This window comes from Podarcis vaucheri, assembly GCF_965113315.1.
Source record: "Podarcis vaucheri genome assembly, chromosome: 12".
Classification (NCBI taxonomy): Eukaryota; Metazoa; Chordata; class Lepidosauria; order Squamata; family Lacertidae; genus Podarcis; species Podarcis vaucheri.
In genome coordinates, this window is record NC_138750.1 from 16,102,545 (window position 1) to 16,129,152 (window position 26,608).

At 44.0% G+C, this 26,608-nt stretch overlaps 1 protein-coding gene, 1 long non-coding RNA gene and 1 pseudogene across 7 annotated transcripts; all 3 read left to right on the forward strand.

The window, feature by feature from the left end:
• The first annotated feature begins 2,321 nt into the window (after positions 1-2,321).
• LOC309515337 (C-C chemokine receptor type 5 pseudogene) lies at positions 2,322-7,372 on the forward strand (annotated as a pseudogene). 4 transcript variants are annotated; one of them, XR_014224576.1, is made up of 3 exons: positions 2,405-2,422; positions 2,710-2,758; positions 6,182-7,372. The product of XR_014224576.1 is annotated as a C-C chemokine receptor type 5 pseudogene (transcript). The 4 variants fall into 4 exon arrangements; XR_014224574.1 differs by lacking the exon at positions 2,710-2,758 and having other exon boundaries at positions 2,322-2,447; XR_014224575.1 differs by lacking the exon at positions 2,710-2,758 and having other exon boundaries at positions 2,335-2,422.
• A 4,965-nt stretch (positions 7,373-12,337) lies between these two features.
• On the forward strand, positions 12,338-24,302 carry LOC309515335 (C-C chemokine receptor type 5-like). Of its 2 annotated transcripts, none has more exons than XM_082193102.1 (2): positions 12,338-12,963; positions 22,256-24,301. In XM_082193102.1, exon 2 carries the CDS (start codon positions 22,264-22,266, stop codon positions 23,341-23,343), a length of 1,080 nt encoding a protein of 359 aa, XP_082049228.1. In that variant the 5' UTR covers positions 12,338-12,963; positions 22,256-22,263; the 3' UTR covers positions 23,344-24,301. The 2 variants fall into 2 exon arrangements, with proteins under 2 accessions (XP_082049228.1, XP_082049229.1); XM_082193103.1 differs by lacking the exon at positions 12,338-12,963 and adding an exon at positions 21,699-21,717 and having other exon boundaries at positions 22,256-24,302.
• A 775-nt stretch (positions 24,303-25,077) lies between these two features.
• LOC309515377 lies at positions 25,078-26,505 on the forward strand. The gene is made up of 2 exons (XR_014212435.1): positions 25,078-25,448; positions 25,540-26,505. It is a non-coding gene; the product is annotated as an uncharacterized lncRNA (long non-coding RNA).
• Positions 26,506-26,608: the final 103 nt, after the last annotated feature.

The following is a 26,608-nucleotide window of genomic DNA, read 5'->3' on the forward strand; positions in this document are numbered from 1 at the left end:
TTCCGGGTCACGTGGCCAGCGTGACGAAGCTGCTCTGGCGAGCCAGCACAGCACACGGAAACGCTATTTACCTTCCCGCTATAAGCGGTACCTATTTATCTACTTGCACTTAAGGGTGCACTTTAGGCATGCCCCTAGTAATGAAGGAACACATAAATCCTAGAACCATGCAAGTGGGATGAAAGCCAGTTGTATGGATCCTGTGTGGTATTATTACCATATGTTTCGCTCTATAGGACGCACCCGACTATAGGACGCACCTTGTTTTAGAGGGGGAGAACAAGGGGGAAAAAATCTCCCCCTCTCTGCGCAGCGCCCCTTCAGCGAAGCGGCAGGAGAAACGGAGCCCCTTCCATTTCTCCTCCTGCTTAGCTGACGGGGCGCTGCGCCTTAGCTGAAGGGGCACCCTACCCTTCAGTGAAAGGAACCCGAAGCCTCCGGAGCGCAGCGGGAGCTCCCGCTGCACTCCGGAGGCTTCAGGCGGCTATCTTTGAAGCTTGGAGAACGGGAGGGGTTGGTGCGCATTGACCTCTCTCGCTCTCCAGGCTTCAGCAGAAGGCATCCTGAAGCCTCCGAAGCGCGGTGGGAGGTCCCGCTGTGCTCCAGAGGCTTCAGGAGGCTATCTGGAGAGTGAGAGGGGTCGGTGCGCACTGACCCCTCTCGCTCTCCAGATAGCCTCGGGTTCCTTTCGCTTGTGGGCCTGGCAGTGGTGAAAGCCGAGTTTTCCTCACTGCCAGCCCTGGGAAGAAGCGGGAAGGATGTGCGAAGGCTGCATGCAGCCTTTCCGCTGCTCCGCGCAGCTTGTGGGGCTGGCGGTGGGGGAAGCCGAGCTTCCCTCACCGCCAGCCCTGAGAAAGCCACCGCCAGCCCCAAAGAGCAGGTTGGGGAGCAGCGGAAAGGCTGTGCGCAGCCTTCCGGCTGCTCCCAGAGCTTGTCGGGGCTGGCAAGGGAAGCCCGGGTCCCCCCCCCCAGCCCCACCGACCACACATTTGCTCCATAAGATGCACAGACATTCCCCCTTAGATTTTAAGAGGAAAAAAGTGCGTCTTATGGAGCGAAAAATACGGTACTCAGGTTTTGATATTTGGGAGCTTTCACCCATGACATGGGATCCCCTGCTAGTTAGAGAGGCATAGATGAATTGGGCCCAAGTCATCACCTCATACATGGTAACTATAGAGCCAGCCCAAGACATTTTGCCACCTGAGGCGAACCACAAAATGGCGCACACACCCTGCCAGGGAAGAAGGAACAAGGGGAATTAAAGATCTATATTGGGGACAAGGGTGGGAGGAGACCATCAGTGCCTCCTACTCGCCAAGAGGCTGCTGTAGAGGTGGCAGAGGTAGTCTCTAAGGTGCATTCTGCAGCCGTTGCTACCCTTGTGGCGGCAGTGGTGGGGGGTGCATTTTTTTGGAGGTCAGATCTGCTGCCCCTGTGGATCCCGCCACCCAAGGCAGCCACCCCACCTTGCTTCATAGGTGGGCTGGCCTTGGGTAACTGAGCTTCTCTTCTGAAGATCTCTGCTGCCTAATGGTGATGCTTTTATACAGGGTGAGTCTTTTAAAAGAGGCCCCATGGAACATGTGTACTCTGTATCCATGGGGCTTCTTTTAAAGGACTCACCCTGTACATGAGGATCTCCTAGGTTTAGGCTTATTAATTTTTTTAAGACAAGCGACTCACTGAAAGACTCTGCCGAAAGAATCATCCTCAATCTGGGCGACCCAGAGATGTTGCTCTACTGCTGAAGTTTGGGGCCTCTGGTTTAGTGAGCACTTGTCGCATATTAAGCTTATACTTATGAAAGAGGGATTTATATCTAGATGTTAGGATAGAGATGATAAAGAAAACAAGAAAACAGGAAGACACAATGAGAGATAAAGGAGGTGCTGTGGGATTTGTGGAAGTCAATGTCTTGTTGTTGTTTAGTGTTTATAATAATGGGGTCACGAAGAGTCGGACACGACTAAACGACTAAACAACAACAATATTAACTTGTAAGATATGGATTTGTTTTTGTTGTTGTTGTTGCTTTCTTTAGTTTTCAAATGTTGATTTTTGTGTGTTGTGTATTGCTATTTTTAGATATCTTACGTGTTGTTGTTGTTGTTGTGTGGAAAATACTAATAAAATTTATTTTTTTTAAAAAAAAAGCTTATACTTCATAGATTACTGAGACTCTTATATGAAGACACTGGGCCAGACAACACTGGGAGTGGTTCTGTGTTGTTGTTTTTTAAGTGGGTTAAATGAACAACCACATGTTCATGTTCACTTCTGGTTCAGAAGTGATATCCTTATCAGAATCCGCTGAGTGAGAAACCTTTTAACAGAATCCCTTAAAGTGAGCACTTGTCAGACAACCTTCCAAGACAGGCAGTTTTGAAGACCACCTCAGAAATACTTTGTGAACAGTCCTGTGAGTTTATGGGAATGGATTTTTGGTAATTATTTGATTTGGCAACATGAACTGTAACTCAAAATTGTGCAACGAAAGTCTAGCAAGATACTGTACTTCAGTTTTCAAAACCATCTGTAGTAGTACAGAAATAGCTTTTGCTGACCAAATGATTCCTGTTAGAAGGGAACTAGTCTTGATTTTGAGCAGCAATGTTTGGTGGCTAGAAATTTGCAGAACAATTCCTTCTTCACAGAGAAAAGGGCTATTTCTTACTTTCTGCTTTTTACAATGTTCCTGTTCCAAAGAATCTAGCTGTCACCACCATCTTTTAAAAGCAAGCAACTTTGTAGATTGGTAAGTTAATTTAAGGGGGGGAGCACTTGCCTTTATGTGAATAAACAGTGAAAAAGTCAACATAGATAGGAATTCTGCATGAATTTCTAAGCCTGTAAATTGACCAAGGTGTAAAATATGTGAATATTGATGATTAATGAACCAGTTAACACTTTACTGTTATGTTCATTTTGTTGAGAACATTGGAATTCCATAGTCAGTTTTTGTAATCAAAGTCCTTTAAATTTCACTTCCATTGCTGGATTTTACCAATGGTGCTAACATTTTAAACTAATATACATGCCTTGGATGCTTTTAATTGACACAAAAAATTGGGTCAATTAAAAGCCTGCTTTTAATTGACCCAAATATCACTTTCCAGTACTCTTGAATGTGCAGATGAAACTAAAGCTCCAATCCTATAGCCAGTTACCCATGAGTAAGCCCCACTGAATTCAATGTATATGTACAGGATTGCCCAGTGAATGTACAACTTACCCCAGTTGGAGCTGATCCATTTACACAATTTCAGTGATGTGAAAGCAGAGTTTTGAAATTAGTATCAGCCTAGATCTTAAAACACTATCCGGAGGAAATGAATATGCAGGCGAAGTATTTTGAAAGTCGATCAGAGTTTTGTTTGTTTTGTTTTTAAAGTAAAGTAATATTCTGGATAGGTTAGCCAAAGTCTAATGAAAGCAGGACTTCTGCACTTTAATAGTTGTGCAGATGACCCTGAATATTAATTTATTAATTAATAAAATGTATACATCACTTGGTTGCAAAAAAACCCACCCCAAAACCCTCAAAGTGGTTTTGTATTATTAATATGAGGTTTTATAATACAAAAAATAGTAAAGGACCCCTGGACGGTTAAGTCCAGTCAAAGGCAACTTTAAAAGTTTCTGAAATGTGGTGTCCAATATTTGTGGTTTAGCAGCTGTGCCAGCATTGTTTTTTACAGAAAAGCCCTTGATATAGACAATAATGCCAAAACGTGCCGGACATACAGTATCTATAATAAAACATGCACTTGTTTTTAAATCTTTGAGACATATTTCTCCTTTTTGTTCTGCACTTCTGGATACTTCCTTTTTCATGTTGTTTTCTTGTTTCTGTAGTATCGTTTGTTGCCAAAGGCAACTGCCATGCTGTAAAATGGCTGTTTTAACCATGTCTGCTCAGAAGTAAATCCCACTGAATTCAGTGAGGCTTTCTCCCTGGAAAGTAGGGTTAGGATTTCAACCTTAACTTGTTTCCTGTTGTGAATTTTTAACTCATCATTGTTCCTTTCACTGGGTTAGAAGTGATCACTTTGCTATCTGTGTGTTGTGTTACTACTCCGTAAAGTCGTCTATTTTCCCCCAAAGTGGGAAGAACCAGCTGGATTTGACTGCCTATTTTTGACCACCCAAAGTCTTCGTTTTAAATTAAATTTTAAATCCCTCGCCTCCTCTCCACATTAAACCATCCCTTTCCGCTGCCTAGCTCAGTTTTTGCAGCATCTCTGATGTATCTCAACCCTGCCTGGAGACACCTGCGACTGGACCTGAGACCTTCTCCATGCAAAGCCAATGCTGTAACACTGAGTTTTGGCCCTTCCAGAACTTTATACTGAACTGCAATCCTAACCCCATTTATCTGGGAATAAACATGGGTGGCGCTGTGGGTTAAACCACAGAGCCTAGGACTTGCCGATCAGGTCAGTGGTTCGAATCCCCGTGACGGGGTGAGCTCCCGTTGCTCGGTCCCTGCTCCTGCCAACCTAGCAGTTCGAAAGCACGTCAAAGTGCAAGTAGATAAATAGGTACCGCTCCGGCGGGAAGGTAAATGGCGTTTCCGTGCGCTGCTCTGGTTCGCCAGAAGTGGCTTAGTCATGCTGGCCACATGACCCGGAAGCTGTACGCTGGCTCCCTCCGCCAATAAAGCAAGATGAGCGCTGCAACCCCAGAGTCGGTCACAACTGGACCTAATGGTCAGGGCTCCCTTTACCTTTTACCTTAAACCCCACTGAATTCAGTGGGAGCTACTTCTGAGCAGACACTTTGGTTTGTAGCCATAGAAGCCTTCAGTGAGAAGGCTTTGGTGATTTGCTCTTAAGTCACTTCATTCATTTTGTTTTTAAGGTGTCGTAAGACTCTTCTGTTTGTGCAGAAGACTAACTGAGTGATCTGTTTCTTTAGGGGACCCGAAGGAATGCAGTTGATTTGCAAATATCTGTTGATGACTGAGATTTTGGTGTCTATTGTGTGCTACACAAAAGAGAACATATATTTCTGCATTAACGAAAGACAAAATGGTACACAGAGTTGTTCAATCGGAGTTTAACAGAAAATACCAGTTGAAAGTGGGAATGAATGGCAGAATGGACTAAGATGTGTCTGAACATCGCTAACCAATAAAGACATTCAGTGGGAGAAGGTGGTCAGAAATACAATCAGAGCATTATAGGCAAATATGTTAACATCTGCAGGGTTCTGTCTCGGGTTTGCTGTTGTTCAACATCATTATAAACAACTTGGATGATGGTGTTGAGGGCATTCTTATCAAATCTGCAGATGACACCAAACTGTGAGGGGTAGGCAATGCCGCAGAAGATAGAAGTATATTTCAAGCTGACCTAAGCAGATTGGAGAACTGAGCTAAAACTAACAAAACAAATATCAATAGGGTCAAATGTATGGTTCTACTCTTAGGCAGGAAGAACCAGCTGCACAAATATAAGATGGGATACACCTGGCTTGCCAGAAGTACACATGAAAAGGATCTAGGGGTCTTGGCGAACCACAAGCTTAACATGAGTCAACAGTGTGATGCAGCAGCAAAAAAGCTAATGCTATTCTAGGCTGCATCAAAAGAAGTCTAGCGTCCCAATCAAGGGATGTAATAGTGATAGCCACCTTCAATTATCTAAAGCGTTGTCACATGGAGGATAGAACTTGTCTTCTCCTGCTCCAGAGGCTAGGAACCAAACCAATGCATTCAAGTTAAAAGGACAGGACATTTCAACTAAACACCAGAGAGTTTTCTGACAGCATGAGCTGTTTGACAGTGGAACAGACTCTGAGAGATAGTGGTCTCTCCTTCTGTGGAGGTTTTCAAGGAGAGGTTGACATGTGTGATCTAGCTGAGATTCCTGCATTGCAGAGGGTTTAACTATATGACTCTATGATTCTGTGATCCATTTCCCCCTCCCAGTTTTTTTTGTGTTTCTTTACTCTTATTCTTTATTCTTAATATTTAGACTGTCCGCCAATATCTTGATCCTCATAAGCAGACTTGTTTGCCAGTATCTTGATCCTCATAAGCAGACTGAATATTCAACATTAGCAATAGTTTTTTAAAATAAATAAATAAATAAATAAATAAATAAATAAATTATGTGTTACAATAAAGTTTCATGCTGATAACTTACATGATGCATGTGAATTCTTTATTTCTCAGGGAAGAAGATGGACGGTTATACTGATTTGCCAGAAGATTATTATGTAACCACATCTTATTACTATGATGCAGATGTAGCCCCAGTCCACATCGTGGCGGGGGAATCATTTGCGTCTTATGTTGTGCCACCGCTTTACTCTCTGGTGTTCATATTTGGCCTGTTGGGCAACTCACTGGTGGTGCTGATTCTCATTAAATACAAGAAGCTCAAGAACATGACTGATATCTACCTGCTCAATTTAGCCATCTCGGACTTGCTTTTCATCTTCTCACTCCCATTTTGGGCTTATTACGCAGCCCACCAGTGGGTATTTGGAGACGCAATGTGCAAAATTCTCTCTGGGATCTATTACGTAGGCTTCTACAGCGGAAGTTTTTTTATCATCCTTTTGACAATTGATAGATACCTGGCCATCGTCCACGCAGTGTTTGCATTAAAAGCCAGAACGATCACCTATGGCACCGTCACAAGCGTCGTCACTTGGGTTGTGGCCTTATTCGCCTCTGTGCCAGAATTTATATTTCACCATGTTCAAACGGAATCTGAGATCCACAAATGTACCATTCATTATCCTTCAAAACATGAAAATGATTGGAAGCAATTTTTAACTTTAATGAGGGTTGTCTTGGGCCTAGCTCTTCCCGCAGTCATCATTGTCTTCTGTTACATGCAGATTATAAAGATTTTGATTAAGGGTAGAAATGAGAGAAAGCAGAAGGCTGTCAAGCTTATTTCTGTCATCATGATTGTTTACTTCCTTTTATGGATGCCATACAACATCACTCTTTTGTTGCAGACCTATCAAGATTCAATTTTCTCATGTGGCTTAAAAAATGATTGTGAGGGAAAGTTATCTGTAGCCATTGGGGTGACAGAGATCATTGCGATGATCCACTGTTGCATCAACCCTGTCATCTATGCCTTTGTGGGGGAGAAATTTAGGAAATATACCTCTATCTTTTTCCAGAAGTGTACGTTAGTTCCTCTCTGTCCAGGTCGCGATCACCCTAGTTTAGATCGGTCTACTTCCTCCTACATGAGTACAACAGAACATGACATTTCTGTTGGTTTGTAAAGTGATTTCCAGTTGTGTGCTCTTTTTGTTTGTGTGCCTCTGTTTAGTTGTTATGCCTAAGGAGCAGGCGACTATCATGATGAACTCCTGCACATTAAAATTTATAAGTATACTACTGCCAGGCTAGGCATGGTCAAATCTGTCAGTTTTCAATTTCAGCAAGTTTCTGATTTTTCCATTATTATGTTTTGTTCTCTACATTTTCACAGCAGTTTGTGATTTTTTAAAAATATAAATTCACCAGCATTTCCACTAATATCTTTTCACTGCAATTTCTCCTAACATACACATTTTTTGCAAATTGATTTGCTGTAATATAATGCACTTTCATATGCCATTTTCACTAACGTGTGCATTCTAATGGACATTTTATATCCTAGCATATGCATTTTTGTACACATTAATTGGCCGAAGAAGTGAACTGCAAAATTTGGAGAAATGCACATTTTTCAAGGATCTTGGTTCTTGCATTGCATTTGAAAGAACAAATTAAGTAGCCTTGTCCGTAAATGCGAACTGAATCTAATTTCTCCCCAATCCTTACACATAGCACAGATCTTGGGAAATGTTTTGTTAGATTAGAAGAATTTAAAATTAAAATGTTGGTGAATTTTCTGGAGAAAAAATATATGCTGCAGGGAGGACTGTCTCACAAACCCACAGATCGTCTGTGATCTGTCGGCTCACATCATGGTGCGAGCGGCAGGGATGCTGGGTCTAAGGGCACAGCAAAGCTGGCACTCTCCAGAGCCACTCCTACACGCAAGAGACACCTGTTTCTCATAATTATAAGATTGGGTGTGGGGGGAACCAGGCATGTTCCAGATGGAGGAGAAAAAAGAAGAAGAAACCCTGCTAAATTATACAGTCGTTGGATGTTGAATTTCAGACTTTAAAGGGACTCCCATCTTGAAACGTGGATTAAGGAGGTGGATTAACCACTATCTTTCCATACTTGCTATATTACATCATGATTTGGCGAAGCTCAGCCAGAAAGAATTTAATTACTTAAACAAAACACAAGAGGCGAAAATTATAACTGAATGCATGATATACAGCCCTCAAAAACTCCAAAGAGAAGTTGGCAAAAAAAGATCAGTTATGGCAGTTCAGACTGAAGACGGAAACAAAATGGCGATCATTATTGCGCAGTTACCAAAAAAAAGGGATTCTTACGGAAAAGAGCTCCTTTGGACTTAGGGTGTACTGTATTTCGTTCTAAAATATATCTGCTTGTGTGGATTACTTTTATACATTATTGTGGACAAAAAGACAGAGAGCGCTGGATCCCTGCCAGCTCTTCTAAGGCCTGGAAGAGCTGGGGGGGGTATCCTGTTGTTCTTGGAGGAATTTAAATAATTTTCATATAATATACAGCTGGAAAGCACTTCCCACAGTACAGCAATATATGCAGACATATACTGTCATCAGCTCTTTAAAAGACATCGGGGAGAAATTGTTGATTGGCCATTTATAAACTTTACTTTTGGGATGAAGCCCAGTGTCTTTAATGAGAACTTGACGAACAAAAGAGAAATAAGAGGACTGAATACCAAATAACTGGACAGAGAAAAAGATGATTTAAAAAATGCCTCTTGTGGATTAACAATATGGAAACTTTGTTACAGAAGATGTGAGCCACAGAAACAATAGCTGATTAGACTGAGAATAAAAATGGATAATATTAGTTTTGAATTTGAAAAATACTGAAAATGCAGAGACATGAATGAGGATGATTATCTCTAGACATCTGGAACATGGGAAGTCCCAATAAAATTTTGATAATTGGAATAAATAATTGGTGTATTGTTGTTATTGTAATTTGGATTGATTTGCTTTAATTTGTCGTTAATTGGAAGGTTGTTATTGAAAATGAATATATATATATATATATATATATATATATATATATATATATATATATGCAGGTTTTGGTGTCTTCGGGTGTCTTCCCGTGTAAGAGTCGGGGTGTCTGTGCGACGTTTCGACGAGGTCTCACTCGTCATCTTCAGGCTGGTGCTTTCGGCTTCTTGTTACTGGAACAGAGCAGAATCTGGTGTTTGAGTTCCTATAAATACTGTTGAGGGGTGTGGTGTATAGCCTCCAACGTTCTGGGCAGAGAGGAAGTTCCTAGATTAGTGTGCCTTTTCTTCTTTTGTTCCTTAATTACTTGAGGGATATCTTGAGTGATTTCATGAGTGATATTCTGAATACCACTGGGTGGGTCATTAAGTGTAGATTAGTTGCTAAAGCTTTCGTGTCTTGACCTCTTGAGCTTGTGAAGAGTTTTCTGAGAAGATGGCTGTGCTGCATTTAGTTGTGCTCTGGCTTGGCTTCGTGTATAGGGGCGAGCTGTGGTTTTGTGCCTTGTGCCAGCCAGATCTGTGTAGGGATTGCAGGGGGGTGCAGCATCCGGAGGTGCCACTATAGTTTGGCTACTGGATGGAGTCTGTAATATGTCTGTGGAGAGGGTCTGGGTTTGGGTCTGGTGTGGTTGATTGGTGACGGCGTTCTGTGTGCCTCTGGTTCTGGTGTCGGTTTTTGTGGGGAGGGCTAATTTCCAGATGTCTGGCAGGCGGGACGTGTCGTCACGCTTGTTCATGTTGTGAGGGTGTTTCTCTATCTCGATGGCTTCCATGATTATTCTCTTGTGGTGATGTTCCATGTTAAAGAGCAATTTGGAATCTGCAAAATTAATTTCGTGTCCTGTTTCTTTCATGTGTTGGAAAAGAGAGGAAGTTTTTTCTTCTTTTTTGACGGCATTCTTGTGTTCTGCGATACGTGCATTTATTCGTCTGTTTGTTTGTCCAATGTACGTGGCTGGGCAGACTTTGCAGGGTATTTCATAGACCCCTTGGTTTTCCAGCTGGATTTTGTCTTTTGGGTTTCTGAGGATATTGGCTATTTTTTGGTTGGTGCAGAAGGCTGTTTTGATATTGTGTTTATGGAGGATTTTGCTGATTTTGTCTGTAGTGCCCTTGATATAAGGAAGGAGGGCCATGCCATTGTTTTCTTCTGTGTCTTGGTTTTTGGGGGGTGTTTCTTTTTGGATTAGCTTCGTAACCCTGTTTTTCTGGTATCCATTGGCGATTAACACATTTGAGAGATTCTGTAACTCAGTTGTCAAGTGGTCTTTGTCAGCCAGGCGTTTGGTTCTGGAGATGAGAGTCTTGGCTACGGAGTTTATTTGTGCAGGGTGGTGGTCTCTTTTCCAACACATGAAAGAAACAGGACACGAAATTAATTTTGCAGATTCCAAATTGCTCTTTAACATGGAACATCACCACAAGAGAATAATCATGGAAGCCATCGAGATAGAGAAACACCCTCACAACATGAACAAGCGTGACGACACGTCCCGCCTGCCAGACATCTGGAAATTAGCCCTCCCCACAAAAACCGACACCAGAACCAGAGGCACACAGAACGCCGTCACCAATCAACCACACCAGACCCAAACCCAGACCCTCTCCACAGACATATTACAGACTCCATCCAGTAGCCAAACTATAGTGGCACCTCCGGATGCTGCACCCCCCTGCAATCCCTACACAGATCTGGCTGGCACAAGGCACAAAACCACAGCTCGCCCCTATACACGAAGCCAAGCCAGAGCACAACTAAATGCAGCACAGCCATCTTCTCAGAAAACTCTTCACAAGCTCAAGAGGTCAAGACACGAAAGCTTTAGCAACTAATCTACACTTAATGACCCACCCAGTGGTATTCAGAATATCACTCATGAAATCACTCAAGATATCCCTCAAGTAATTAAGGAACAAAAGAAGAAAAGGCACACTAATCTAGGAACTTCCTCTCTGCCCAGAACGTTGGAGGCTATACACCACACCCCTCAACAGTATTTATAGGAACTCAAACACCAGATTCTGCTCTGTTCCAGTAACAAGAAGCCGAAAGCACCAGCCTGAAGATGACGAGTGAGACCTCGTCGAAACGTCGCACAGACACCCCGACTCTTACACGGGAAGACACCCGAAGACACCAAAACCTGCATTCCTGTACCCGTGAAAATCTACGAAAGCATATATATATATATATATATATATATATATATATATATATATATGCTGCGAACTGATGTAGAAATGTGGACAGATGAGAAATGAGAAAATAGGGAAAATTTTGCACTTACCTTTTAAAGTGGTATCCTGCAAAGCAGCGGAAGTTTAGGATCAGAGCTTTTCACCTAACCTCTTCTACTCTCCTATAGTTGGAATTCTGGAATACTAGGCTTCCTGTACTGCCCTCACTCCCACAAAAGGGCTATCTCAGCATACATCCTCGTGACTAACATCTGCTGGCTAGAGGAACATGAGGGTACATAAGGGATGTGACCATAGCAACAGGACTTTTCTCAAATTGGGCACCACCCACCATTAATGTGGAAGGGGGAAACGACACTGCTCTCTAGGAAGAGAAACAAATGACCATCAGTGCAGAGAATCGGCTCCAAAATCACTCTTTAAAAGGTGGGATCAAAAATCAACTGTGCCAGTATTCATGGTAAGGGTGGAAAGCCCTGAGAGAACCTAAAATGCCAGATTCACCCTTCTCTAGCTACTTGGAGATGCAGTCACACTGCTGAAGCTTGGGACATCTTGTTAAGTGAGTACTTGCTGTGCATTAAGGCAGGGGCGGAAGAAGGGGGGTGCAATGGGTGAGGGCCACCCCGGGTGTCACCACTGAGGGGGGTGACAAAATGCCAGGTGGCACTTGTTATGTACTGAAGTTCTCACCCTGGGACAGCAGGGGGATACTGTAGATAGTTATGCAAATAAGGGATCGAAAGTGACGTTCAGTAATTGGATAGTTTTAGAAAGTTGTTACAGTAACGTTGTACTGGAGCTCTATATAAGCAGGCTGACTGAACTCTTCAGTTCAGTTCTGTCCTGGCCTGTGAATAAACAAGAGCTGTTTGAAGAATCGCTGTGTTGTCTGATATGTTCACCCACAACTTAACAGCACTCACCGCGCCTGAGCCACACATCCAAGCGGTCCGCCCTCTGCCTCCCCCCAGCTGTAGGGCGGCTGAGTGGGAGGAGGCAGGCAGACTCCAGAGGCCCCTGCCCCTATGGGTGGCTCGTCCCACCCTTGGGTGCACCACTCCAGGTGCCCGAGCAACCTTCCTCCGCCGCTGCATTAAGGCCAGCCTTCAAGGATTTCTGAGACTCTTGCATGAACATTGGGCAAGTCAGCTTTGAAGACCGCCTCGGAAGTCTTATATAAGCAGCTCTGCAAGTTCTTTGGAGTGTGTTAAATGAACAAGCAGATGCTGATACCATTATCAGTAATCCACAGAATGAAAAACCCTTAAAAGGAACCCATTTCCTATCTGAAAAAAATATGTGGTTTCATAAAGATATTGAACAGCAAAATGGTAGATGAAGATTTTCTTCGTTGTATTTTTGTGTTTTACAGCATGGGCTGTAATCCAAGTTTGTGCAATTGAAGTCCACGGAGTAGTAAGATGCACTGCAGTTTTTAAAATCCTCTGCTGAGTTTTGCTAGCCTGCTAAACAATTATTTTTAGAAGGAGGGAACTATTTCTTTATCTTTTTTTTTTAAAGAAAGGAGAAACATTTGTTCACTATAAATTTGCAGAACAAGTATTTCTTCACACAGGAAGGTTTTTTTTACAACGTGCCCAGTCACCAGCATCATTGAAAAGCAAGCGATTGTAAATTGGTAAGTAAATTTAAGTTGGGGGGGTTGCATTTATATATATTAATTAACAGCAAAAAAGAGTTAACAATGATTAGGAAAGATGCTTGAAAGTAACCTACCAAGATGTAAAAAAGGCAGTTATTACATATTACAAACCCTGAAAACTGATGATTAATATTGATGACCCTTTCTTTACGTTCATAATGTTCAGAAAAAAGCCATAAAGACCAAATTGGGTTTTTCTGCCATTTTTTAACATTATCTTTGGCTAGATGCAGTTAATAGTTTTTCAATAGCTTGAATGCGATATGAAAGAGCTATTGTTTCTTGTTTCTTCTCTGCAGTGAGGTATCCAATCAGATAGTTGTCCCAAATTTTGACAAGAGAATATGCAAGGCTATGGGTGGTTGTTCCCCAGGCAAAAATAGCAAAATCCTTTCCCCTTTAAATCTTGGGTGTCATTTATTCAGTGCATATGTGGACTGAGTGCTATTTCACAAGGAAAACACTCCTATGTGAAACAAAATAAAAAAAATTCCTTCCAGTAGCACCTTGGAGACCAACTAAGTTTGTTATACACAAACCTTGTGAAACAGAAGTGTATCTGAAGAAGTGTGCATGCACACGAAAGCTCATACCAATAACAAACTTTGTTGGTCTCAAAGGTGCTACTGGAAGGAATTTTTAAATTTTGTTTATTTTGGCAGACCAACACAGCTACCTACCTGTAACTACTCCTATGTGAGTAATACTGCAAAAAAAATGTGCATCTAATAGTGTAAAACATGCTTGGTTATCATGGCAGGCTGCCGCAGGTACATGTCTTTCACACGACTGTGTAAATATGGACTATGTGCTATTTTTTGATATTTTGTTAATAGCGAAGTTTGCTGTTTAACCGTGTGTCATTTTAAATGTGTGGTATGATAATGATTTTGAATGAAAAAGAGGAGGCTTACTATTGGATCAGCAAAATGCCCATCACTTTGGGGACTGGAGGAGAGACCTGAATATTGCAGGGAAACCTGTGGACATCTATGCACTCTGCTTGTGGGCACATCTCCCCATGGAATTCCTGCTGGGGAGGGCAGGCTATTCGGCAAGCAGATTCTGCCCTCGCTCCAACAATGTCCCCTAAAACGTTGCCGAGATTTCCCATAGGAATGAATGGCTACTATCTAAGTGGAATAAATTAAAGGGAAGCCATAGCTATCTGCTCCCTGCACCTGGGCATCCTAGCCTTCAGGGGAAACGACTGTAGCTCAGAGAGAGAGTGTCTGTTTTCCATGTAAAAGGTCGCAGGTCTAATCTCTGGCATCTCATTGAGCCAGTGTGGTGTAGTGGTTAAGAGCAGTAGTCTCGTAATCTGGGGAACCGGGTTTGCATCTCCGCTCCTCCACCTGCAGCTGCTGGGTGACCTGGGGCCAGTCACACTTCTCTGAAGTCTCTCAGCCCCACTCACCTCACAGAGTGTTTGTTGTGGGGGAGGAAGGGAAAGGAGAATGTTAGCCGCTTTGAGACTCCTTAAAGGGAGTGAAAGGCGGGATATCAAATCCAAACTACTCTTCTTCTTCTTCTTCTTCTTCTTCTTCTTCTTCTTCTTCTTCTTCTTCTTCTTCTTCTTCTTCTTCTTCTTCTCTGGTTGGTGCTGGAAATATCCCTTTATGAAAACCCTGTCTGTGTAGTGTAGTGCTGAACTAGATAGTATTAATGGTCTGATTTGGCATTGGGAAGCTTCCTATACTCTCATCAAAGCCTTCATTTACCCAGGCTTCATGGCTCCATCCTGGGTTTTCCAATCACGCTTTGGTTCCGGCCAGTACTATTTTTCTAGAAAAGGAGTTGCCAGAACTCACCACAAACTTCTCCCGTGTTCTCTTAGAATGGCAATGGCACCCACCTGAGAGGTGCCGGAGCTGAGATCCGATGAGCTGGCTGAAAAAAGAAAAGCCCTGGTTCTAGCATTGGTTATTTCGAATGAGCGTGAGCTACGAGCCACCGTCTTCCCAGTCACGCCCCAACTTTAAAGCTGCTACAAGTCTATCAAGCACAACGCTAACTCAGTGTTCAAAGACAGAGGCAAGAAAGTGGGATGATCTAGTTGCAAACCAGGCATAGCTGTCAACATTTCCCTTTTCTTGCAAGGAATCCTATTCGGAATAAGGGAATTTCTCTTTAAAAAAAGGGGAAAGTTGACAGCTAGGAAACCAGGCCGCATCCAGTTCACCTTTGGGTCCATTCACCTCAGTGCTTGAAGTGGGAAGAAAAAGAGGGTGTGTTAGTATTTTGGTCTGCTTTTCGTCCCGTTCTGTTTTTGATCTCTGCTTGGAAAGAAGTAGGATGGCATCCCACTCGGTGCCAACCAACTCTGAGCACTGCATTTAAGGAAAGTGGTCAGGAGCGCCTCACCCATTATATTTCAAACGCATTGCACTTATTGCTATTCTCTTTCTAGCCAACTCTATGGTTATGAACTCTATGGTCCATAACACGATGATGACAATCACTGGACCAAGCGTACTAGAATGGAAGCCCCAGAAGGAAGCCCCACTGAGTTCAAACATGTATCAGAACTGGTCTGCTTCTGACTGTCCTTAGAAATAGTTTACTAGGTCTATGTACTAAGTAAAGGTAAAGGTAAAGGGACCCCTGACAATTAAGTCCCGTCGCGAATGACTCTGGAGTTGTGGTGCTCATCTCGCTTTTTGGCCGAGGGAGCCAGTGTTTGTCTGCAGACAGCTTCCGGGTCATGTGGCCAGCATGACTAAGCTGCTTCTGGTGAACCAGAGCAGCGCACGGAAACACCATTTACCTTCCTGCCGCAGTGGTACCTATTTATCTACTTGCACTTGACGTGCTTTTGAACTGCTAGGTTGGCAGGAGCAGGAACCGAACAACGGGAGCTCACCCTGTTGCGGGGATTCGAACCGCCGACCTTCTGATCAGCAAGCCCTAGGCTCTGTAGTTTAGACCACAGCACCACCCGCATCCCTTATGTACTAAGTAAAGGTAAAGGGACCCCTGACCATTAGGTCCGGTCATGGCCGACTCTGGGGTTGCATCGCTCATCTCGCTCTATAGGCTGAGGGAGCCGGCGTTTGTCTGCAGACAGCTTCCGGGTCATGTGGCCAGCATGACTAAGCCGCTTCTGGTGAACCAGAGCAGTGCACGGAAACGCTGTTTACCTTCCTGCTGGAACGGTACCTATTTATCTACTTGCACTTGGCGGGCTTTTGAACTGCTAGGTTGGCAGGAGCAGGGACCGAGCAACAGGAGCTCACCCTGTCGCGGGGATTCAAACCGCCGACCTTCTGATCGGCAAGTCCTAGGCTCTGTGGTTTAGACCACAGCGCCACCTGCATCCCACTATGTGCTAAGTATGCATGCCCAAATTAGCAGCCTCTTTGCTAAAAACGAAAGGGGTGGGTGACAGATTTTATACCATTGCTGTAACCATTATAAAGTGAAAACAAACACAACGTGGTTAGAACGTGGTGCTTATAACACCAAGGTTGCAGGTTCAACCCTCATATTGGACAGCTGCATATTCCTGCACTGCAGGGGTTTAGACTAGATGATCCTCAGGGTCCCTTCCAACTCTACAATTCTATGCTTCTAACAAATGCTCCTAAAACACAAGGCTCGTTTTGCAATTGGAAATACCCAAAAACAAGCCTCTCAGCCTCGCTGAAAATTTTGCCTTCCTCCCTACGGAAATCTGAAATATCATCCTTGCAAAAGCACCATTATCTTTGAGTCACAGCTTCTCTAGCCAACCCCACCCTGTACGCTGTGATATGGAGATAACGACTTATCTTACACAGTTGTGAGGAGGATGTGTGTGTGTTTGTGTGTGTGTGTGTGTGTGTGTGTGTGTGTGTGTAACACTTTTCATACCCTCACTTCCTATAACTACAATATCTATTGAATATTTATTGCTATTTACTTTGCCCTGGTTACTTCGGGTTGAAAATTCCACATTGTGTACCCTGAATATTCTAGTTACACTGCTGAGATTCTCCTAGACGAAAGGTGGCCAGCATATACCTTCAGTTTTGAAGGTGTACAAAGCCAAACTAGTTACCAAGATTATGTACAGACTTCTACTTTGGATACTGGGGATTAAGGAATCCCTGGTGAGAAAGATCTTTTGCATCCCATATGTGCATCTAATGAAATTGGTAGCAAGCATTTGTTCTTTGGAAACAATAGTACTGTCTCTTTCAATGGGTTATTGGCACCACCAATATCTATCCCCCCTTAGATTTGGGCTATGAATCCCTGGCTTTGCTTGATAATTATGACTCCTCCTGGCTCAAGCTGGTTAACAGCCATGTTAACACTACCTGCTGCTGATCATCCCATTTTCTGCCTTTTTGGTTAGAAAAACCAGCTGCCTGCATTAAACAGAGACTTCTGGATCTTAGCTTGCAAAATTCATTTGCTCTGGCAAATGATGTTTGCCCACCTCTATACATCAAACCTAGACAGCATCTTAAAAAGCAGGGACATCACCTTGCCAACAAAAGACTGTATAGTTAAAGCTATGGTTTTCCCAGTAGTGATGTATGGAAGTGAGAGCTGGACCATAAAGAAGGCTGATCGCCGAAGAATTAATGCTTTTGAATTATGGTGCTGGAGGAGACTCTTGAGAGTCCCATGGACTGCAAGAAGATCAAACCTATCCATTCTTAAGGAAATTAGCCCTGAGTGTTCACTGGAAGGACAGAACCTGAAGCTGAGGCTCCAATACTTTGGCCACCGCATGAGAAGAGAAGACTCCCTGGAAAAGACCCTGATGTTGGGAAAGATGGAGGGCACAAGGAGAAGGGGACGACAGAGGACGAGATGGTTGGACACTGTTCTCGAAGCTACCAGCATGAGTTTGACCAAACTGCAGGAGGCAGTGGAAGACAGGAGTGCCTGGCGTGCTCTGGTCCATGGGGTCACAAAGAGTCAGACACGACTAAACGATTAAATGACTAACCGACTAAACAACAACATACATCGAATGCAACCTAGCATTAATTATTTGCATGACTGGTGACTAGTCAGTGGCTATGCTCAATGTTTTGTCTTCAGAGTTTATGGAAGGTTGATGCACTTCTCTATCTTGGCACATGAGTTTGCAAAAGCGGGTCAGTCAAAATTTTAGCTTGTGTTATTAATTAATTAACAAGAAACTCTGGAAACTGCAGTTCTGGAAGTAAGGATGGAATGGTGTGTGTGTGTGTGTGTGTGTGTGTGTGTGTAACTGATAATTCTTTGCATACACATTAAACTACTGTTCCCAGGAATCTTTGCAGAGCACCATCACAGTTAAACTGGTATAGAGGCCATTATCAGGAGGCGTTTTGCTGATCATTTCCTTGGGAAAATGTATGTGCACAGACATGAAGGCAATTTAAACTATTATGTTCAATCCATTCCTGACACAGAAAGACATCTTTCCTATAGAAAGCATATGCATTTTAAGAGTAGAAATGTAACCATTGGAACAGTTGCTCCATGGCTGTTTATGTGGCTAGGATTGCACCATAAATCTTCAGTTAAATTATTGCAACAGTGCCTTCTTTCTGATTTTGTTAGTTCATTTCTGTAGCCCCACTGTGTCTTCTTTTCACAAGAATTCATTATTCATGCTCATGTAAGATGCCCTGCACAAACATCTCTTTTTGACAGTTATAAAGGTACAGTCTACCAACCAAGAACGAAGCTTCCAATAATAATAATAATTTATTATTTATACCCTGCACTCTGGGTGGCTTCCAACAGAATATTAAAATACAATAGTCTATTAAACATTAAAAGCTTCCCTAAACAGGGCTGCCTTCAGATGTCTTCTAAAAGCCTGGTAGTTGTTTTTCTCTTTGACATCTGATGGGAGGGCGTTCCACAGGGCAGGTGCCACTACTGAGAAGGCCCTCTGCCTGGTTCCCTGTAACTTGGCTTCTCGCAGTGAGGGAACTGCCAGAAGGCCCTTAGCACTGGACCTCAGTGTCCGAGCAGAACGATAGGTGTGGAGACGCTCCTTCTGGTATACTGGACCGAGGCCATTTAGGGCTTTAAAGGTCAGCACCAACATTTTGAATTGCGCTCGGAAACGTACTGGGAGCCAGTGTAGGTCTTTCAAGACTGGTGTTATGTGGTCTTGGTGGCCGCTCCTAGTCACCAGTCTAGCTGTCGCATTCTGGATTAGTTGTAGTTTCCGGGTCAACTTCAAAGGTAGCCCCACGTAGAACGCATTGCAGTAGCCCAAGCAGGAGAGAACTAGAGCATGCACCACTCTGGCAAGACAGTCCGCGGGCAGGTAGGGTCTTAGCCTGCGTACCAGGTGGAGCTGGTAGACAGCCACCCTGGACACAGAATTGACCTGCGCCTCCATGGACAGCTGTGAGTCCAGAATGACTCCTAGGCTGTGCACCTGGTCCTTCAGGGGCACAGTTACCCCATTCAGGACCAGGGGGTCCTCCACACCTGCCCACCTCCTGTCCCCCAAAAACAGTACTTCTGCCTTGTCAGGATTCAACCTCAATCTGTTAGCCGCCATCCATCCTCCAACCGCCTCATGACACTCACACAGGACCGTCACCGCCTTCACTGGTTCTGATTTGAAAGAGAGGTAGAGCTGGGTATCATCCGCATACTGATGAACACCCAGCTACCAAGAGCTTCAGAAATTATCTAGGTAACAAATGAGCATGTCCTGATGAGTATGTTCTACAGCAGGGATGATAAACCTATGGGCCACATTTGCACCTACCAAATGTGCCTGTCCTGATGAGGACACTCTGTAAAGAGAGATGGTGAATCTCTGACCCTCCAGATGTTGTTGTACTACAGCACCCAGCCCTTCATCCTGCCAGCTGAAGATGAGTCAACAACCTCTGGAGGTACAGAGGTTTCCCATCTGCGTGGTATAGGAAGCCATGACCAATTGTTTATTCCTGTGCCATGGAGTTGCAGGAAACACTTATTTCCAAACACAAATAGCAGGGCAAAGAACTGCAAAAAGTATTTCGGGAGTCCTAAGGAGGTTGAGATTTGGCTTCCATCAGCAGCCCTTTGTGCAACATGGCAAACTGCTCTTGAAACTTTGTCAGTTCTTTCTCTTGCGGCATGACTAAGCCACTTCTGGCGAACCAGAGCAGCGCACGGAAACGCTGTTTACCTTCCCGCTGGAGTGGTACCTATTTATCTACTTGAACTTTGACGTGCTTTCGAACTGCTACGTTGGCAGGAGCAGGAACCGAGCAACGGGAGCTCACCCTGTCGCGGGGATTTGAACTGCTGACCTTCTGATTGGCAAGTCCTAGGCTCTGTGGTTTAACCCACAGTGCCACCCCTTACCTGATGTCATACAGGTAAGGAAAAAGCTTGACCAGAAGGGCACAGCTTGCCCAAAGCCACTATGTGCCGCTCCCAACAACCAGCCGAGCCTTTGGGGACCCTGCGCTAAGCACATTTGCTCTCCCTGAAGGACTTTAAACTTTCAAATTTCAGTGGTGCCCTGTACAATGCCAAAATTCAGTGCTCCCTGCCTCTCACCTTCTGTTCCAAGTTATTGTTGTGCCCCCCTTCCAGCTCGGTGCTCATTGTGGGCAAACTGGTTGTGATCCCTTATATTCACCTCTGGGAGATGGATGCTGCTGAGGTCTTGGGCAGCAACACAGAGGAGGAGTTAAGAAACAGGGGGAAATGGAGTAAGCAAAAAAGGGTGACGCGGCAAACACGTTACAAGTCATGTAAGCAATTAAAAAAACCACTTTTTGCATCACCATCGATTACTTGATTTTAGTTCCAGAAAAACAACTTGCATGTATCACCTAGTCACAGTAGAAATATTGTGTGGTTCCTACCCAAAAAATGAAGGAAGGAGCAAACCACAAGGCAAAGTTTGAGATGGTGTGTGGTTAAGCCCTCCGTCCTTCAACCACATTCAAGCTTGAAAAATGTAACTATAGCTCCTCCAAATGGCAGAAAAGTAGTTGCAATGTAGACTCTTCCGTTTCTACACGGCTGACTACTAAAGAAATCCTCAGTGAAATTTTGCCCAGTGACATACTGTACACATTTACTAACACTCTTTGTCAGGGAGTGGAGTGAGAGGAGACAACACTTCACAAGATAACCATTTCATGTTGATTTTTCTGAGCTTTGTTACAGCTACTGGGCACCCAACAGTTTCTTCATGTTTTGTTAAGATACATTTCTGGGCTGTACAAAATTTTGGTCAACATCCAAGGGTGATTTCATATGGCCATCTTTTTTGGGTGACTTTAATGAAAATGAAACTACTATATACTAACAATGATGAAGATGCTTTTATTCGGCCTCTTTCATTTCGTTTTGTTTTTTTTAAAAGATATTTATTGAAAGAATTTTTGAATATAATAAAAAATAAAAAATAAACATACAAAATAATAAGCAGTTAAAAACAAACATTAATTTTCAATAGCATAACTTCCATACCCTTATTTCCTCCGACCTCCTCATACTTCCCTTCTTTGTATTCCATTTCAGTTTGTTAGTTCAGCAAATCCTTACCATTAAACTTTTACCCATTTAAAATCCTTTTTTCATATCTCCTAAAGCATTACAGCTGGAAACCGCTTAGTTTCTATCCAACATCTTTCTAACATTCATTCATTTTACAATATTTCTTTAAATAGTCTTTAAATTTCTTCCAGTCTTCTTTCACCGACTCTTCTCCCTGGTCTCGGATTCTGCCAGTCATCTCAGCCAATTCCATCGGCCTCTTTCATTTTGGATACGGTATGACACTTTTTTCAACAGAGGATGCTCATTTGTTAAACTATAAGTGATCGATGTAGAGTGATGCGATGGGTTTCCAAGGTTTACATTAGACTACCTGTAATTTCTCTCTCACTTCATGATTGTAATTATGTACAAAATATACGTACCGTACAATGTGGGATTCAGAACGTGCTGGAACAGTGCTGGGTTACCAAGCAAACTATAATGGAAAGAATGGCATTTTGGCAATAGGCTCACTGATTATAATCACTCCTATGCAACTGCCTCTGCACAGATACACAATGTTGTTATTATTGAGTTGCATAATTGCATATCTGCAGATTGGTGAAGTCCCAGCAGTTGCTGATCTTTAATAAGCGTGTGCCCAAACATGAAAACATCTGCATGAACAAAATCTATTGTTTTCTGCATTTTGATTTCTCCCCTCCTGTGTTTAAAGTTCAGTATATTCTCCTATGTGCGGAAACCAGCATGTTATGATTACTGTGCATGCAGTGTGGATGCGTAAATATAAATATATCTTCTACAATTGCAGGGAACAAGATGCCTACTGCTACGAGCACAGCAGACTACGACAAAGATGTAACAACCACAGAATACGTTTATGACGAAACAGCAGAACCATGCCCAAGTGCCAGTGTTAATGAATTTGCTTCCCAGTTCCTGCCACCGCTTTACTCTTTGGTGCTCATATTTGGCTTGCTGGGCAACTCACTGGTGGTGCTGATCCTCATCAGATACAAGAAGCTCAAGAGCATGACTGATATCTACCTGCTCAATTTAGCCATCTCGGACCTGCTTTTCATCTTCACACTCCCATTTTGGGCTTATTATGCAGCGCACGAGTGGGTATTTGGAGATGCAATGTGCAAAATTCTCTCTGGGATCTATTACGTAGGCTTCTACAGCGGAAGTTTTTTCATAATCCTTTTGACCATCGATCGATATCTAGCCATCGTCCATGCTGTGTTTGCATTAAAAGCCCGGACAGTTACCTATGGCATCCTCACAAGCGTTGTCATGTGGGGCGTGGCACTCCTAGCCTCTGTGCCGGTAATGGTCTTTAACAGATTACAAAAGGAAGACAATCGTTCAGTGTGCACTCCTCATTTTTCTTATGAAAATCAGATTGTCTGGAACCAGTTCTTTACACTGAAAATGAACCTTATAGGGCTAATCTTCCCAATGATCGTCATGACCTTCTGCTATGCACAGATCATAAACACTCTAATGAAATGCAGGAATGACAAGAAGAGCAAAGCGGTCCGGCTGATTTTTATCATCATGATAGTTTACTTCATTTTTTGGGCCCCATACAACATTGTTCTTCTGCTACAGACATTCCGAGATGCATTTGATCTCAGCAATTGTGCCTCCATTAGTAATTTGGCTATAGCAGCGCAAGCGACAGAAACAATAGCAATGGCTCACTGCTGCATCAATCCTGTGATCTACGCTTTTGCTGGCGAGAAGTTCAGAAAATATGTTTGCAGCCTTTTCCGAAAGCATGTGGCTCTCCACCTTCCAAAAACATGCCTCTCTCTGTATACAGAGCCCCTGGAACGTGCCAGTTCCACATACTCCCAGTCTACTGGGGAGCATGACATGTCGGCGGTGTTGTAGTGGCTTTCCAGAGAGAAAAAGTAAAACTTACTTCTGCCGGTGCAACTTACCAGATCCATTTGAGCTTCGCAGTCTAAACTCAGTTTAAAAGGGCTGAGTTGCTTCCGACAAAAGCTGCTTTTATGGCAAGAGAGACGATCTGGGTCAGATGTATACTGTAACTGCTTGGCTTACATCAGCTCACAAGCTGAGTGATAAACAAATGTTACATGCAAGGACACCGGAGATATTATGAACATCACCAGGGGTTTAATATCAAGCACATCTTATACGCTGCTCTCTTGTTGCCTTTGAAATGCATGTGTGTCTTTTTTAATGCAAATGTATGCCAAATCTAATCTTATACGAATGTCTGCACAAATTAGCATGCTATAGTTCCTTGCACAAGTGAGCCTATTGCTCTGTCCTTAAGGACACTGAACACCCTGCTCCCACACCCAGTTTGTTTTCTGCAAGGTCATGCATTAACAGACAAAAACCATGTCTTCATTTCACCACCTGCAGCTAGAATGTGGGAAGGGAGCAATGGCTATCTAGCGCCTTCCTGCTTAACATGATCATCCACTTTCCGGTCCCCGACAGATCAAACTATGCATCTAAACTACCGTATTTTTCGGACTATTGGACGCACCGGTCCATAGGACGCACCTAGATTTGGGGGGGGAAATAAAGGCAAAAAAAATTTATCCCCCTCCCGCCAGGCGCGGGGCTGGGGCGGGGAAGCCCGAGCTTCCCCCTCCCCCAGAACGGGACCCAGAGCCATGCCGAAGCTGCGCGCAGCTTTGGCATCGCTCTGGGAACTTGCGGGGCTGGGGGAGGAGGAAGCCCTCCGCCAGCCTCCAAACCATGTCGGGAGACAGCGGGATGGCGCGCTGCGCCTCTCCCGCTGTCCCCCGAGTTTGCGGGGCTGGCGATGGGGAGGAGCAGGCTTCTCCCCCCGCCAGTCTTCTAGACAAGTCGGGGGACAGCGGCAAAGGCGCGCTGCGCCTCTCCCGCTGTCCCCCGAGCTTGTGGGGCTGGCGGTGGGGCTCTCCTGAAGCCTGGAGGCTCCCCCCCCCAGCCTCCAGATCAGGTCGGGGAATAGCGGGATGGCGGAGCGCCGCCATCCCGCTTTTCCCCGACCTGATCTGGAGGTTGTGGGGATGGTGGGGGGGAGAAGCAGGCTTGCTTCTCCCCCCGCCAGCCTCCAGATCAGGTCAGGGAATAGCGGGGTGGCGGCTCTGCGCCTCCCCGCTGTCCCCAGCTTTTGGGTGCAGGCTGCTGCCCGCAAGCCTTGCGAGCCCGCGGGACATCCCGCCGGGCTTGCAAGACTTGAGATAGCTTCCTGAAGCCTGGAGAGCGAGAGGGGTCGGTGCGCACAGACCCCTCTCGCTCTCCAGGCTTCAGCAAAAGCCTGCATTCGCACCATAGGACGCACACACATTTCCCCTTCATTTTTGGAGGGGAAAAAGTGCGTCCTATAGTGCGAAAAATACGGTATGTTGCATCTGAAGCAAAGGGAAGGTAGGTGCACCAGGAAAGCTGGTTGCAGAGTAAATAGCAGTGCAATTTCCTTCTTAGTTCCAACCATGGCAAACTGAGCCATTGGAATGCAGACAACCTACCCGCCAACTCTGCCCAAGGAAATTATACTGGGTGCAAGATCATTGCACTTAATGTCTGGTCTAATGTTGGTTCGAGGCCTTATACTGTTATGATGTCACAAGCCTGATTGGCAGTAGTTTTCCTTGACAGCTTCTGTGAAGAGAGAGAGGGGAATGTACAGTTGTACCTTGGTTTTTGAATAGCTTAGTTCTCAAATGTTTTGGCTCCCGAACGCTGCAAATTCGGAAGTGAGTGTTTCGGTTTATGAACTGTTTTTGGAAGCCAAACTTCCGATGGGGCTTCCGCCTCTTCTGATTGGCTGCAGGAGCTTCCTGCAGCTGATCAGAAGCCACGCTTTGGTTTTTAAACGTTTTGGAAGTCGAATGGACTCCCGGAACGGATTCTGTTCGACTTCCAAGGTACAACTGTATTAGGCTGGGCCTGGAACAGGTATACAGTGGTACCTCAGGTTACATACACTTCAGGTTACAGTCTCCACTAACCCAGAAATAGTGCTTCAGGTTAAGAACTTTGCTTCAGGATGGGAACAGAAATCGTGCTCCGGTGGCGTGGTGGCAGCAGGAGGCCCCATTAGCTAAAGTGGTGCTTCAGGTTAAGAACAGTTTCAGGTTAAGAACAGACCTTTGGAACGAATTAAGTACTTAACCCGAGGTACCACTGTATTCATTCAGATTGATCTGGGTTATAACACATTGACAGGCTGGAGTTCCTAGTCAGCTGAGAGTCAACTGTCAGGGAAAGGAAGTTAGATTTTTGCGGGAAAGTGAGTGGATCAGAAAGGTTTGAGGGGAAAGGTCCGAGAAAAAGGCTAATGAGAATAGCTAAAGTCTGGATACGAATGTCAGCTTGTTATTAATACCTGTCTGATGAAGATCAGGAGAAAGGAGTCAGCGGCGGAGGTGATCTGAAAAAGCTGCCTTGGGCAAAAGTCTTGCCAGAGGAAGGTTACACAAATGGGTTTTTTAAGTTGGCCTAATTGTCCAAGCAGCCAGAACTACAACCAAAAGAGCTTTGGGGTACAGAGGCAGACTGTCCCCCAACAGAGGCTGGATTGAGTTGTCAAGAGTATTTTGACTGGGGTGGAAGTTCAGGGAATTCGGCCTGAGATAAAAGCTACTTAGAGGCTGGTGTCAGCAACGGGACTTTAAAGTCTTCAGAAACCATAAACGAGTACCTTTAAGACCCCAATGCAAATATCAGAATTCCCTTATGTACATAGTACCTTTTAATAAACCAACAAGCTTAAAGTTCTACCTATCTCTGGTGTTGGCATCCATCTCTTGCCTAAACTTATTATATCAGCTACCAGGCTTTGAAACTGGTGGCCGCGGAATATTAAAGAACAGCTATACAAATGCGGGTTTTGTTAAATGAGAAAGAGGGAACTGGTATCTCTGACACAAGCCAATAAGGTGAGCGTAATAAATGGAGAACATAGTGCTGTTTATGAAGCTGAACTGCTTATTCAGCTGTGAAAAGTGGGATAAATGTTCACCTAAATGTGCTCAGGATTGACTTGTTATAAATCCAACAATAAAAGCTTGTTTTGTACTACAATATACACGTGTAGTCATTAAATTTTGCTTCCTCGTGTTTTGGAGTTCTGAAGATTATATGTTTTGCCTGTAGTTTAATGGGATGATGGCAACTAAACTGGATA

Excerpts from the sequence above, each read along its gene's own strand:
- LOC309515335 (XM_082193102.1), top strand. The coding sequence starts at position 22,264 with ATGCCTACTGCTACGAGCACAGCAGACTACGACAAAGATGTAACAACC.